Raw genomic sequence first — 16,667 nt, 5'->3', positions numbered from 1 at the left:
GACTTTCATAATAGGTGACTCATGTAATCTTGCACTTATGTAAACAATTCTGTACTCAATCTCTAGTGCAATCAAGGCAGTTTATAATTTCCATGACATTTACGATCATTCAAGTTTACATCGGAAACAAGCCGGCAATGGCGGTGGTGCTTAGCCAGAATGGCCAATGGCGGTGGTGCTTAGCCAGGTCGCAAACTGCAGAAAGTGCCCAATGGCGAGACGGAATTCAAGCCAGCAATGAGTGATTTTGAGCAGGGGATGAAGACGGTGATTCAACTTACGTGAAATCTGACATACGTAAGGGTTCACGGACATAACAGGACACTGAATCACTATACCATTCTGAGGGAGACACAGTTTTACTCACTTGACAAGTATATAAGGAAACAGAATTTGGAGGCAAAAAATAAATGGGCAGAGGAGCAGGCGGATAAAAAATGAAGACTGTTAGGTTTATTGATAGGAAGGTAAGCAAAAGGAACAGGAAGCAAGCAAGAGACACGGATTGACTTCAATACGTTCACTTACCTCTCTACCATCCTTACTAATTGGCTGCAACTGTGAATTCTGTGTAGCTGCTGTGACGATGGCATTGCTCATGCTTTTGTTGCGACCATGGCCCTTCTTAAAGACAGCTTTTGAGGGAATCTGGAGCTGTGGGTGCAGCTCCCTATTGGGAGATGATGGTGTAGATGTGATTACAAGTGTCTTCAATGCCGTTACCTCTGCCAGTAGGACATCAATCTAAATTGGGAGGAAGAGTAACCATGCAACATTCAATCATCATCAATATTATAGAATATTGCTAAACCAAATAATTATTCTTTTGTAAGTTTCAGTCACCCAAAATTTAATTTTATGTGTCCGTCTGAAAAAAATGTTTAATTTTATCTCTCAGGATATCCAAAGATCTTCAGTCATTGAAGTTTGAGGGTTGTCACTGTTGCAAAGTAAGAAATGCAGCAGTAAATCCTTCGTGCTTTTAAAATTAAGTTTTATCTGTTGAGATTAGCCAGGTGAAGGTGATCCTCGATGAGATCCCAAATCTAACCTCAAGAGGCACAATTTGACACATTTGTCCAGTCTGAAAAAAATGTTGCCAAATGTTTGGCTGCCTTAGCCATGGGCATCAATTTTGTGAGTAGGTTCTTTAACTCGTGGAACTTTATCAAGTTCCTATTGAAAACCTATAAATGGAATCAACCACCTTGAACAAAACACTGTGCCAGTAAATCAAAATGTAATCAATCCATCAAACATGAATTAACACAAATTTCCTGTTGTCTTTCATTTAATAACTTGTAATTTTTCAAGTGACCATTAAATTTGTCTCAATTAGTGTGGTATAAAGGCAGCAAGATTCACAGGCCCTGCACATAATGGTCATGCGGAGAAAGTGAACTCATCATTCTCGACTCAATTTGAACATAGAAATATCCTGACTGGTTGCATCATGGCCTGGAATGGTAATTCCAACACACAGGGCTATAAGAGGCTGCAGAGTGTGGTGGACTTAGCCTGATTCATCTTGGTCACAACCCACTCCATTATTGAAACCATCTATATAAGGTGCATCTCAAGAAGGTGGTATCTCTCATCAAGGATCACCCTCACCTGGCTAATGCCCTCTTCTCGCTGTTCCTATCAAGCCTACAGAAGTCTGAAGTCCTACACCAGGGGTGTCAAACTCATTTTAGGACACAGGCCAGAATCAGCAAAATGTGACTTCATGCGGGCCGGATCAGTTGTGTACTCGCAACTGCACGCACGCGTGCTCCCACAGCTTTTGTTTTTTCAACCTGCTCTCATGTGTCTGTCTCTGCTTTAACTACAAAGTGTTTCACTCTACGAATTTTGTTTCTTATGAAAAAGATTGCCTAACAAGCATTACTTTTATGATTGGTATTTAGGCCCTAGATAGAGTGAATGTGGAAATAATGTTTCCAGTAATAGGAGAGTTTAGGAGCAGAGGTCACAGTATCAGAATAAAAGGTCATACATTCAAAATGGAGATGAGGAGGAATGGGTGGTGAATCTGCCGAATTCATTGCTACAGACAGTGGTGGAGGCCAAGACATTGAGTATTTTTGAGGCAGAGATTGATAGGTCTTGATTAGGTTACAGGAAGAAAGAAGACAATAGAATGTGGTTGAGAGAGAAAATAGATCAGCCATGGTTTAATGGCAAAGTAAATTTGATGGGCTAAATGGCCAAATGCTCTTCCCCTGTCTTATAGTCTTCCTACAGTGTTTATGTTTTGTCCACAATGGGCTGGCTGGGTGGTGAACAGCCAAACAGCAGCTACCTGGCATGGTGAAAGATGGTCTGTCCATCATCTCACCTGAAGGCCCCACTCCCCATCCTTCTCCTTATGTCTTTGTTCCTTCCCCTCACATCCTCTTCCCTCACCTCTCATGTCCTTCTCTACCCGTACCTTCTCCCTCACCTGCCCTCTCCCTATCCTCAGCCTATCCCTTCTCTCATCCCCACTTCCTTTCTTCCAACTATTCTCCTTAGTCGATGAACTGGGAAGGGGGAAGGGATGGGGAGAAAGGGACAGCAAGGGCTACTTTAAGTTAGAGAAGTCAATGTTCATACCACTAGGATCCAAGTTGCCTAAGCGAAATACGTGGTGCAGTTCCTCCAATTTGCGCTGGGCCTTACTCTGACAATGGAGGAGGCCCAGTACAGAAAGGTCAGTGTGGGAATGGGAGGGTGGGAATGGACGAGTTGACAAGGGAGTTACGGGGGGAACGGTCTCTGCGGAAAGTGGAAAGGGGTGGAGATGGGAAGACGTGGCTAGTTGTGGGATCACGTTGGAGGTGGCGAACATATCGGAGGATTATGTGCTGTATGCGACAGCTGATGGAGTGGAAGGTGAGGACAAGGGGGACTCTGTCCCCGTTATGAATGGGGAGAGGCAGAGCAAGAGCAGAGTTGTGGGATATCAAGGAGATCCTAGTGAGGGCATCATCTATGATGTAAGAGGGAAACCCCCGTTCCCTAAAGAATGAGGACATCTCCGATGACCTGGTATGGAACACCTCATCGTGGGCGTAGATGCGACGTAGATGGAGGAATGGGGAGTATGGGATAGAGACCTTACAGGAAGCAAGGTGGGAAGAAGTGTAGTCTAGATAACTGTAGGAGTCAGTGGGTTTATAACAGACGTCAGTCGATAGTCTGTCTCCTGTGATGGAGACGGTGAGATCAAGAAACGGTAGGCAGATATCGGAGATGGTCCAACTGAATTTGAGTGCAGGATGGAAATTAGTGGTAAAGTTAATGAAGTCAGTGAGTTCCGCATGGGTGCAGGAGGCAGCACCAATGCAGTCGTCAATGTAGTGGAGGTAGAGTTCAGGAATAGGGCCAGTGTACGTCTGGAACAGTGATTGTTCAACGTACCCCACAAAGAAGCAGGCACAGTTGGGGCCCATGCGAGTGCCCAAAGCTATGCCTTGGATTTGGAGGAAGTGAGAGGAGTCGAAGGAGAAGTTGTTAAGTGTAAGGATCAGCTCTGCTAGGCAGAGGAAAGTGTTAGTAGATGGAAATTGGTTGGTTCTGTGGTCGAGGAAAAAACAGAGGGCTTTAAGACCTTCCTGGTGGGGGATGGAGGAGTAGAGTGACTGAACATCCAGAGTAAAGATGAGGTGGCGGGGACCTGGAAAATGGAAGTCATTGAAGAGACGAAGGGCGCGCAAGGTGTCTTGGACATAGGTAGGGAGGGATTGGACCAGGGGGGATAGGATGGAGTCGAGGTAGGTGGAAATTAATTCGATGGGACATGAACAAGCAAAAACAATGGGTCTGCCAGGGCAGTTCTTTTTGTGGATTTTGGGAAGAAGATAAAATCGGCCATGCGAGGCTGGGGAACGCTAAGGATGGAGGCTTTGGGGGGCAGGGAGCCGGAAGTAATTACATCTGAAATGGTGTGTGATATTATGGCCTGGTGCCGTCTCTGAGGTCATGGTCCAAGGATAAGTAGGAGGAGGTGTCTGAGAGTTGTCGTCTGGCCTCAACGCGATAGAAGTCAGCGCGCCAGACTACCACAGCACCTCCATTGATGGCGGGTTTGATTACAATGTCAGGGTTGCTGCAGATTGTGCAGAGAGCTGTATGTTCGGAGGGGGAGAGGTTAGAGTGGGTAAGGGGAATGGAAATGTTGAGAAGGTTGATGTCACGCTGGCAGTTGGAAATAAAAAGATCTAAAGAGGGTAAAGGGCCATCCGGGGGAGTCCAAAAGGAGGGGGACTGGTGGAGATGGGAGAAGTGGTTATCACTGCATAGTGAGGACCACTTTTCGTAGAAAAAGGCATGGAGGCAGAGGTGGCGGAATAAAAGCTCTACGTCGTGGCGGACCCGGAACTCATTGAGGTGGGGGCGGAGGGGAACAAAGGTGAGGCCTCTGTTGAGGACAGACCATTCCGTATCAGGAAGGGGGAGGTCAGGGAGGGGGTGGTGGAGACATGACAAGGGTAAAGGTTGGGGTTGGAGGAGGGCAGGTGAATAGACGGAGGCCCAGGTGAGGTCTGGTGGGGGGATGGTGGGTGTTCAGAGAGGAGGGGGGCATGAGGACTATTGTATGCGTGGGGCCACCTGGTTAAAAGATGGGGAAGGGGAAGAACAGTGGGAACCCCACTGAGGTTCCCTGTAGGAAGGGGGAGCAGTAGGACTCAGCAGAGTCAGACAACGTGGTGTCTGCATCATGGAGGCTGTGGACCCGGTGCTGAGCCTGGAACTCAGGTGAGGCAACGGCTCAGGCCCGCTGGTGGACGGTGGAGTGGCAAGGGTCAGTGAAGTCGCTGGTGGAGGCCTGCGGGGGGCTGGAGCAGCGGCAACGCGTCGGTAGCCCCAGTCAGCAGATGGCCAGGGAGGCGGTGAAGGTCGGTGGAAGCGGCCTCGTGGAGCCAGTGAGAGTCGGTGGCAGCAGCGGCTGTGGCTCCGGGGAGGCAGTGAAAGTCATCGGCGATGGCACAGAGGAGGCAGCAAGAGTTGGCAGCAGCGGTGGTTTAGTGCACCAGGGAGGCGATGAAGGCTGGTGGCCCTGGGGAGGCAGCGGTCCCGAGGATGTGGTATTTTCGCCACCTCCAACAGGATCCCATTACTGGCCACATCTTCCCATCTCCACCTTTCCGCTTTCCACAGAGACCGTTCCCTCCGCAACTCCCTGGTCAACTCGTCCCTTCCCACCCAAACCACCCCCTCCCCAGGTACTTTCCCCTGCAACCGCAGGAGATGCAACAACTGTCCCAAAACCTCCCCCCTCGACTCCATCCAAGGATCCCGACAGTCTTTTCAGGTGAGGCAGAGGTTCACTTGCACCTCCTCCAACCTCATCTACCATATCCATTGTTCTAGGTGTGGACTCCTGTATATCGGTGAGACCAAGCACAGATTCGGCAATCATTTCACTGAACATCTCTGCTCAGTCCACCTAAACCAACCTGATCTCCCAGTTGCTCAACACTTTAACTCCCTCTCCCATTTCCACACTGACCAAGCGTAAATTGTAGGAGTAGCACCTCATATTTCGCTTGGGCAGCTTACACAGCGGTATGAACATTGACTTCTCTAACTTCAAGTAGCCCTTGCTTTCCCTCTCTCTACATCCCCTCCCCAGTTCTCCGACCAGTCTTACTGTTTCCGACTACATTATCTCTGTTTGCTTTGTTGTCACCTTCTCCCAAATAACAATGATCTATTCTACATTTTCCTTGATTCTCATTCCCATTGTTCTGTTTTCACACCTTACACTTCCTTATCTATACACTTCCTTATCTACATACGCCTTCTCCCCTGACATCAGTCTGAAGAAGGGTCTCAACCCGAAACGTTACACATTCCTTCTCTCAATAGATGTTGCCTGTCCCGCTGAGTTACTCCAGTCTATTTATGTTTTTGTGTGTTGTCCGAGTCTATGTGCCCATGATGCTGCTGCAAACAAGAGTTTCATTGTACCTGTCCTCATTGTCTGGAAGTGTGCAATGTGCCCTGACAGGTGAAGTGTTGTTCCTTAAGCTTGTATTGAGCCTCATTGTAACAGTGCTAGAGGTCACAGACAGAAAGGTTAGAGTGGGAATAGGAAGATGAAATAAAGACACAGGCAACATGAAGCTCAGGGTCAAATCCGGCATCCTCATCACAGATATACAGTATGAAAACAGGCCCTTCATCAACCGTCCCCACTGACCAAATATCAACCGCTCACACTAGCTCTATGCTATTCCTCTTTCTCATCTACTCCCACACAGTAGGGTCTACTTTACAGAGGCTAATTAACCTATAAACCCACAAGTCTTGGGATGTTGGTGGAAACTGAAACTGAAGGAAACCAACAGTCACAGTGAGATTGTGCAAACTCTACACAGGCAGTACCTGAGGTCAAGATCAAACCCAGGTCTCCGAAGCTGTGAGGCAGCAGTTCTACTAGCTGCGCAACTGTGTCATAATCAATATTAGATGATGTGCAAGGAGCAATTAATGGAAGGCAAGTACTTGGCACATTAGAGGAACATCTCTTACTGGGCAGGCTGACATGTATCTGCCACTTCATGGCCAAGTGATAATATCTAAATTTAGGGCATCTCTTCCTGGGAAAATGTAGGCCAGCATACCCTGAACATTCCATGGTACTAATCTTTCCAAACCTCCCTACAGAATGCAAATTAATCTGCGAGTCATCTGAAAGGAGGTCACCTACCTTCCCCTGAGCTTCTTTAAGCTTTTTCTCAGCGGTAGCTCGTTTAGTGTTTGCTTCTCTCACCATCTTGTGTGCTTCCTGTTTAGAAGAAAAATAGAAATTAAAGAATGGTAACAGTGAGTGGCTGCTGTGTTTAAATAGTTCTCAATTTTAGTAGGGAAGATGTACACTGTCAACTTCACCTTCATTAGTGGAACTATTCACAAACTGAATCACTGACCAAGAATCACTGAATCACTGACCAACAGGGGTGGACACAGATGGAGAGGGGTCCTTATCAATTAATGAAGGAAACATGGACCTCAGGCACTACTAAACTGGCAAGAGACTGTATTGCTAGCAGTACCTCAAAGAGACTGGCTGTCAACTCTTCCAGCTCCTGCTCCAACTGTTCCCGCACCTTAGACAGCTTCTCACATTCTTCATCCTTCAACTTTAACTCCTGACAAAAGAACAAGATAAAGAGATGTCACATGATGGCCTAGCAGTAAAATTGCTGCCTTACAGCGCCAGAGACCCGGGTTCAATTCCGACTACGGGTGCTGTCTGTACGGAGTTTGTATGTTCTCCCTGTGACTACATGGGTTTTCTCCCGGTTCTCCGGTTTCCTCCCACACTCTAAAGACACACAGGTTTGTAGGTTAATTGGCTTCGGTAAAAACTGTAAATTGTCCCTAGTGCGTAGTCTGCGATAGTGTACAGGAGGTCACTGGGCGGTGCAGACTCAGTGGGCCGAAGGGCCTGTTTTTGCGCTAAATCTCGAAATGAAAATATACTAAATGGTGATAACATCCATCATTGGCCGATTTAGTCAATGGCTGGGATGTAAATTCACCTTCTAAAATATTCCTGAACTATAAAAACAAGGAACATCCACGGCTCTAACTTAAATAATCAAGCATGAATGCATGTAGGTATTTGGCCTTTGCACCATTGCCCGATGGGATAAGTAGAATGAAGAAGTTAGCCATTGCACATGCTCCAAACACTTATCTTTCAATCTTTCAACACATTCTGGTTAAACGTCCATGTCTGTGGGCACAAAGTGAAAGCAGGAGCAGGTGCTTTTGCAATGTCAAAATATCTGACAGCAATCATTGTTTAAACCAATTCTGCCAACTGACCATTTTTGACGGCATCAGTGAATTGTGACTCATTATCACATGGCACCCAAATAGGAATGGGGACATAAAGAGTGGAGGAAAAAGTTACTCCAGCATTTTGTGAATAAACCAATTACAGCATTCTCATTTTGTAACAGCAGTATCTCCCATATCTAAGTTTACATTTGATTACACATACACTGTTTTAAATGGCTGGGGGAAGTATACACTGTAACACACAATGTACTGTTCTGTTTTAACTAGATCTACGCTGCAATAGACTACCACAGTATAGCTGCAATGACTAGTTCCTGTAAAAGAGCTTTTTTTAGCTCAATAAAAGCTAACTTCTGCAATCAACTACTGTATATTGGTTGATAGATTGGCAGCAGCATTTAAATCCTCACTTCTTCCCATAAAGAATTGATATTAGTAAGTTTAGAATTTAAAAAAATGCTGGGTATGGATACAATGGGCTGAATGTCCTCCATTGGTCCCAAGAACTTCTCTGATTCAAAAGTTTAATTGTTTTCTTTACATTAACTGTTTGAGAGTGAGAGAGAGTGAGAACAGTGATGAAAGTGAGAAAACAGGTCAAAAAAATATGAAAAGAGATAGGAAAGAGAGATTTTTCATTGCCTCGATGGTGTCCTCGAGTTCTCTCTAACCTCACCTGCCCTCTGCCAGGCTTCCCCCTCTATCTCTCTCTCTCTCTAACGTTTTGGCTAATCAAAAGATTTACACACTAAACTTTAATGAAAATGTTCAATACCGCATCAGGATAAATAAATCATATGGTATAATGCAATGACACAATACAGCTGTTCGTAGAATTTCACTTTCCACATCCTAAAAAATGTAAAAGCAAAACTACACAAAATAATTTACAGGCAGTAAGCTTTCAGCCATGTGGCTTTATAGATGTGATTTCAACAGTGTGTTCCCTAATATTGCCAACCGGCAATAGTTTTTTTTTCACCAATATAACCGAATGGGCGTTAAAGTTCAGCTCCGTCCAGAGAGGAATGCACTGCTACCATTCGAGGGTCGCAATAAAACCAGTCAGTGTGGTGAACCAAATAGTTGAAGAAACTCCTTCACCACCCAGGGGGCTGTGCCCACTTACCCTTTGCGCCTTTGTCAGCTCCTCTTTCAGCCGTTCAGATCCTTTCTCCCGTATTTCTACTGAAGAGCTCCGTAGCCGGGAGAGGTGATAGGCATTGCGAAGCATCTCCTCACTCATGGGCTCCGAGTTCTGTTCAGCATCTGCTGTGTGCAGCTCAGGGCCAGCTTCATCATCCATTGGCATAGCTTCCTTCCAGGTGTTGAGTGTTCGGTTACTGACCAAAAATTGGCTCCCAACAGTTTGCTTCTGCTCCCTGGTAGAAAGATAGAAAGGAATATCTGTGATGCATGAACCACTCCAATTTAAGTGGGATGAACCACTCCAATTTAAGTAATCGCCCATTCACCCCATCGAGTCTACTCCACCATTTGATCATGGCTGATCTATTTCTCCCTCTCAATCACATTCTCCTGCTTTCTCCCCATAACCTTTGACACCCTTACTAATTAAGAATCAATCAATTTCCGCTTTAAAAATACTCAATGTCGGTCTCCACAGCTGTCTGTGCCAATGAATTCCACGGATTCTCCACCCTCTTGTTAAATAAATTTCTCCTCTCTTCCTCAAGTAAAGAATCTGACAGAGAAAAGACAATAGACAAGAATTGAGATGTGGGGGAAATAATGAAGCTTAGAGAACAAGGTAGCATATCCAGAAGAAAAAAACATGGGACATAAATGAGGACCAAGACCGAATGAGAGCAAAGAATAGAAATAGATATCTCTAATGATAGGGAACAAGGAAAAAGGGGATGAGGAATACAAGAGAAATAGGTTGAAAACTATACCTAAATATATTAAAAGGACATCACTGGTACATTGGATACCTCAGAGACTGAGTCACAGGGGGTATAGAATATAGGGGATACCCATCACTGCAGTGACAGGTGTGACAACCTCCTACACAAGTGGAAAATGAAAGAATTGTCCTGCTCAGTATATTGTGAAGTATAACAATTGTCAAATAACCAACCAATACATTTACACAGGAGCTGCTAAGCAATATCTGATACAATTGAATAGATTGTCATCTTACCATTCAACTATAACCAGGAAGAGATTTTTTTTGTTATTTATCTTTCATTCAATTTAGGTGTGTTTTTCCCCCCCAGTTTTTATTAGTGTTTGGCAAAATCTGGTATCGTCCATTAAATAAAACCTTCAGTCGAAAAATACATCAGGTTTCAATTTCTAAGAAACACAACTAAATTAAATTAAAACTAAATTAAAGTTGGCAACAATAAAATTTAGTCATCTTAACATTACAATTTACCACAATCTACCTGGTCACTGATCTCATACCTATGCATAACCTAATGCAGATGGGTTGATCAGTAGTCTATATGGGTATTTTGAAAGCCAAATGCAGCATTGTTAAAGCAAAATGAATGAAAGGTAGATTTTATTTATATAATAAATATATATATATATATATATATATATATATATACTGTATATACAGCAATTATATATAGCACTGTATATATAGCAATTATAGCCCGTAGAAATTTTATCAGATAAAAACATCTAAAAGACAAATTTTTTCAAGACCTTTGGGATTGTTTACTTATTTATTTCAAATCAATTAAGATCAATACAGAAGACACTCTTGCAGCTCATTTCATCACACGTTTACATAGGCAGTGAGTTTGGGCAAGCAATTCTATCATTAGGATATCATGGCCTTGTGTAATATTCATCCAATTGGCCTCTCCGCCCACACATACCACTACTATTCCTTTGAATATCATACTTTTAGTTACCATGGAGACCACGCTACATATTCATGTTTTCAGTACATATTGTACAACAGTACCCCAAAATAATGGTATTTTCCTAGATACTTTCCAGAAGCATACGATTAATGATTCACATATTATGCAACAATGTAATCTATTCAAATGCATTATTTTCTTTAATCTCAAAACCAGCAAGTTTCTTATATAATATTTTTCAATCATACTACCACCTACAGACCTTTCAAACCCAAATGGTGTCACTTGATTTCCATTTTTTATGGTCTTCTTATTTCCTACTTCAAAAAACTTCCACATTGATATATTATTCAGCATTGAGACGTTATTCAGTGAGCAATTATAGACAATAGACAATAGACAATAGGTGCAGGAGTAGGCCATTCAGCCCTTCGAGCCAGCACCACCATTCAATGTGATCATGGCTGATCACTCTCAATCAGTACCCCGTTCCTGCCTTCTCCCCATACCCCCTCACTCCGCTATCCTTAAGAGCTCTATCCAGCTCTCTCTTGAAAGCATCCAACGAACTGGCCTCCACTGCCTTCTGAGGCAGAGAATTCCACACCTTCACCAATCTCTGACTGAAAAAGTTCTTCCTCATCTCCGTTCTAAATGGCCTACCCCTTATTCTTAAACTGTGGCCCCTTGTTCTGGACTCCCCCAACATTGGGAACATGTTTCCTGCCTCTAATGTGTCCAATCCCCTAATTATCTTATATGTTTCAATAAGATCCCCCCTCATCCTTCTATATTCCAGTGTATACAAGGACTTATCCTTGAACCCACCTCAATTCATTCACCCAAAAAAGTACTTCATCCCACTGTCACATCTAAGAGTTTCTTGAATGATTCTAGAGATTTTACCACAACAGCCTGGGATAAACACCATTTAACCCAGAGATTTATTTATTTTGAGACCTTTAAATACATCCTGCATGCTCACACATTTATCAGTTGTTCACCAGACATAACTATATTTTTAACTTCGGGCGGCACAGTGGCGCAGCAGTAGAGCTGCTGCCTTACAACACCAGAGACCTAGGTTTGATCCTGACTACGGAAGTTGTCTGTACAGAGTTTGGACTTTCTCCCTTTGATGGAATTAGTTTTCTCTGGGTGCTCCATATTCCTCCCATATTCCAATTCGTGCAGTTTTGTAGTTTAATTAGCATTAGTAAAATTGTAAATTGTCCCTAGTGTGTAGGATAGTGCTAGTGTATGTGGTGATCGCTAGTCGGCGTGGATTCAGTGGGCCTAAGGACTTGTTTCCATGCTGTATCTCAAAAGTCTAAAATCTAAAACTTGCATGTTTAGAAGGAAAGTAAAATGTCCAGTTAGGACAGCACTAATCATTTGATGAAAGATCTAATGTATATTACTTTTCAATCCTTGTTCTTTCATTATCTAAGTTGAAACACATGATAAATGGTTGCTTGAGGTTAATGCAGAAGAAATGTCTGCACATATGGAAGTGCATAACAGAGTCAGTTCCCAGGAAGTGGAAGCCAGGAAGATAGCCAAATAAAAATCACACTCCAACAGGCAGTCTTTCCAGTAAGCTGTGTGCTGTAACCCACAGGAATGTGATGATCTGAATCATACTAAACAACCAACATTTTAGAGATCACCACACTCGCCAGGCATCTGAGCCGGGAGAAGTGCCAGGGTCAGCATCAACAGCTCCAACTCCACTGCAGTGCAAAAAGGCCCCAGCCTGTCGACCAGTTCTATACTTGAGACTAATAGTGTCTTATTTTGATTTCGGTGCCACAGTTGCCCAGCAGTAAAAGAACATATTCTACACTTGATCACACAGGTACTATACTGTTATTGTGCTATGCATACCCAAGCTGGTCACTATTCTTATTCCTGCTAACTACACAATCACTTGTAATGCTAATAAGTTATTTGAAATCTACAGAACACCAGTAATGATTCAAATCAGAGAAAACTGACATGGAAAATTTGCATTTCATTGGGGCAGCGCAAGCTCACACAATGGAATAGGGTCAATGTACAAAAAAGGATCTTGTATACAAATGTTAATTGAAAAGATAGGTAACTTAGTCAAGTATGCAAAATTGTGTTCCTTTTATTTCAAAATGCATGTTAGATTTTTCTGTACATATGATTTATTTGTTTTATGTCACCATAATCAGATGGTGTGATCCTTTGGCATGTTTTGTGGATGAGGAAACACCTGTGTGGGATTAGGGGAAATAGATCAATAATTAAATTAATCAATAAATAGATTTTCAAATTAATTGCTTGCATATTAACAAAAGCTAAACAAATGGAAAGAAAATTGTCGAAATTGGGTAGAATTGGGATTTCTGAGGAGTAATCCAAATGTGTTGTTTGTTCATTGCACAGCCTGTACTATCAAGCGGGCACATATACAAGCTTCAATTTATAACTGACAGCTCCATATACTCATATCTACCTTGTAATTCAGAGAGTAAAGAACACTGCTAACACAACCTACTTGCATAATACTGATTCGCTGAAATACAAATGAACTTGCTGAGCTGTTATCATAAGCTCATAAACTGCAGTTTTACTCTGCTTCTTGTGCTTCCAGATCACGCCACTTTAACTCCAAGTAACTTTGCAAACAATGGCAATAATGTTCAATTGGTCCTGAGGTTCCCCAGAGAGTGCAGAACGTACTTCTGAAGGTCAATGGTAGAAAGGTTTGCCAAAGCCTGCAGATGGTTTCCTAGTTCTGGTACCCAATAATCTTAAGCATGCTTCTTTTATTTTCCACCAATGAAACTTTAAAAACAATCCCACAATGAATTCTAATCTACTCAGTAACCAATGCATGGCTTTCACTTCAATATCAACGGGAGCACTAACCCATTACCCAGGATAGGATGCAGCAGTCAGGAGGAAATTAATCCTTTAACTTAAGGTTGTGAAGTGTGTCCGTTCCCCCTCTTGAAAGATGGGATCCCTTGGCAGAAACCAATTTCACACTGGTTTATGAGTTTTCCCAAGGCTTGGGAAATCCATTAAGGAAATGGAGGAAAGCGATATCAGCAAGTCCATTTCCCTACTAACCCAATTGGCCAACCATCCCCTCGCTCAGCCCTACATCCCAACTAGAATCCTACCTCTCTGCTGTTCTAAACATAAAGTCCAAAAATACAGTACAATCCATCTCTCTTCTTTCCATCGCTCCTAGTTGTCATTTCTTGCACCTTTCAATCTCTGTTACCATCCCCTGCTGTGACCATCTTCCATTGCTTTTCCAGCTCTTGGCCTGTCAATCAGGCCAGGCATATGGGGAAACCAATAGGAAAGATTAATGAGATCTTGCTGAAGCATTTGGCAGGATTGATGGGATATTGACATTTATGGAATTAAGAAGATACCACACTACCCACCCATGCTCCAATTCTTGTTTCACTGGAAATTGCAGATTCCTTGCCTCTCCAAAGCGATGATTCTGTGTCACATATTTTGTTAACATTTACGCATTTAAATGAAAAATCGAAGACCAAGGGTATTATAAATGTTCAATTTTGGGGATAAATAAAGTTCCCTGATAGATAAAATAGCAATTAAGAGAAAATAAAAGCAATATTTACTTAAATCAACATGTTCAAGTTTGCAGTGTAATTATCACCAACAATTTGTTCTGGTCCAATCACAATGACGCTGTGTCCAAGAAATCACATCAATACCTCTCCTTCCACAGAAGATTCAGGAAATTCGGCATGTCTCCAAGGACTATGACCAATATCTACAGATACACCAAAGAAAGCATCCTACCCTGATTCATCACAACATAGTATGACAATCGCTCAGACAGCAAGAAATTGAAAAGAGTTGTGAACAAACTCCATCATACGAACCAGCCAACACCAACCCACAGCCCCCCACCCCCCAACATCAACTCCTTCTTTACTTCAAGCTACCTCAGGAAAACAGCTAACATAATCAAGACCTGCTCGCACTCCGGTCATTCTCTCTTCTCCATTCTCTCATCAGGTATAAGATACAAAAGCTTAAAAACACATACCAACACATTCAAGAACGGCTTCTTCCACAGTTATCAGACTCATGAGCGGACCCCTCACATACAAGAGATAAATTTCCTGATTTTTCAAACAATCTCATTGCAGACCTTTAACTTTATCTACACTTTCTCTGCAGTTGTAACATTATATTCTGTACTCTGTTTTGCACTACCCGATGTACTCGTACAGTATATGGTCTGAATTCCCTGGATAACACTCGAAACAAAGCTATCCGCTGCATCTCGGCACACGTGACAATAATAAACCAACGGCAATACCAAATGTCTCATGACAAAATATCACATGATCATATCTCCTGCAAGATGTTCAGTCAGAGTTATTAACTTCAACCTATGACCAGTACTTGACTGGATTGCTCAGCTACCTAGAATTCATTTGCTTGATGTGCAGAATCATAAAATGTTTCAAAACACAGGGTCTTAGAAATGTATTAATAATTGAAGGGAAACCATTTGCAGGGTCATGGGGAACAAGTAAAATGGTTGAGACTAGTTGACTATCTCTATCAAAAAATTAGCAAAGGTACAATGTGCCACATTGCTTCTGTTGTATTAAGTCATGTTATGATACCATCACATTTTGACACGTTCCCAAAATATACACATACAAATAGATTATGGTTTAGATTCAGAAAAAAGTAAATCTTGATTATTTTCACCCACATAGCACATCAATTAAAGTTAATGGATTTCATTTTCATTAAGGTAATTCAGTGGCATCCATGTCAAATAACTTGGAAAAGCTACATGTTTTAATCCATTTGGGGTTTTTTTAATGTCTGTGGTGAAACTAGGAAGTTAACACTGAGATCGTAGGAAGCTTGAATGGATATGGATGTCTTGAGTTTAACAACTTGTACAGTTGGGGCATTAGCATATTCTACAAACATTAAGAATGAGATGTAAAGATTAGGAGAAAGAAGCCAAAACTTGGGAGCTGATAGCCAAACCATAAAAGTGACTTTTCCACACATATGGTATATGGAACGAGCTGCCAGAAGAGGTAGTTGAGACAGGTACTATAACAACATTTAAACATCATTTGGTCAGGAACATAGATAGGAAATTGTTAGAGGGATATAGGCCAAGCACAGGCAGATGGGGATATTGTAGATGGGGGCAACTTGGTCAGGATGTTCAAGGTGGGCTGAAGGGCCTATTTCCTTGCTCTATGAGTCTTTCACGCCATTGGCCAGAGATATAGCCAGCACTAAAGAAGATGTGAAGAAGGCAATTGGAGACTAATTATGTCAATCCTTAGGGAGTTATTTGCAAGAGGAGCCAACTTATCATGAATGAAGTGCAAGCCTACAAATTGCAGGAATGCACAAATATTAGCCACCATAGTTTGGATAGATTCAGTAGCCTTAGAAATTTGGGATTTGGTACAGTAACCTTCAACTCCAAGGGCAGAGCTGTCTCCACAGAGATGGTGAACTTCTGCTTGTTGGCAGACCTCACTGACCACATCCTTTGAAACTTTTAACACTTGTATTCTCAGATACAATGTAACTTGGACACAGCAAAAGGTGTGTTACTCTTCAAATGACACAGTGGAGAGGACGCCAATCCTCTTTTTTCACTCCTCCTTCAGCTACGTTTGGCAACTACCCTCTCCTACCACTCTTATTAAACTGAATTCCCAGGGTGATCACTTTCAATTTTAATGTAATACCAAATATTTAAGCAGCCCTCACAATACTATTTGGAATAACACCAGGGATCTCAGAAGTCTAAAATTTTGGCAGTTAAGCACATCAAGCTGTCCTCTAAATGAAAATCCCAACAAACCTGCCAGAAATCTAGGATCTCTGTACACAGATCTGAGGCAGCTCTTCATCCTATTGTTTTCAATGCATAACCCACACTCTACTCGACAGAGTATCAAATAAATGTAGGACCAGGTACAACATCATCAGTTCATACTTGGAATGAGT

The 16,667-nt window shown here is 42.6% G+C and overlaps 1 protein-coding gene across 7 annotated transcripts in view; it reads right to left on the bottom strand.

Moving 5' to 3' along the window:
- Positions 1 to 16,667, bottom strand: part of rab3il1 (RAB3A interacting protein (rabin3)-like 1) — a 111,983-nt gene that overhangs the window by 23,742 nt on the left and 71,574 nt on the right. For all 7 annotated transcript variants that reach the window (XM_078415225.1, XM_078415224.1, XM_078415228.1 and 4 more), the window contains exons 2-5: positions 8,930 to 9,182; positions 7,047 to 7,142; positions 6,701 to 6,778; positions 529 to 744 (exon numbers count right to left, since the gene is read on the bottom strand). In XM_078415225.1, the coding sequence (XP_078271351.1) occupies positions 529 to 744; positions 6,701 to 6,778; positions 7,047 to 7,142; positions 8,930 to 9,182 (643 nt within the window). The remainder of the gene's footprint in view (positions 1 to 528; positions 745 to 6,700; positions 6,779 to 7,046; positions 7,143 to 8,929; positions 9,183 to 16,667) is intronic.

Source organism: Rhinoraja longicauda, chromosome 18 (assembly GCF_053455715.1).
Source record: "Rhinoraja longicauda isolate Sanriku21f chromosome 18, sRhiLon1.1, whole genome shotgun sequence".
Lineage (NCBI taxonomy): Eukaryota > Metazoa > Chordata > Chondrichthyes > Rajiformes > Arhynchobatidae > Rhinoraja > Rhinoraja longicauda.
The sequence above is the reverse complement of the archived record's forward strand: the minus strand, read 5'-3'. Positions and strand labels throughout refer to the sequence as shown.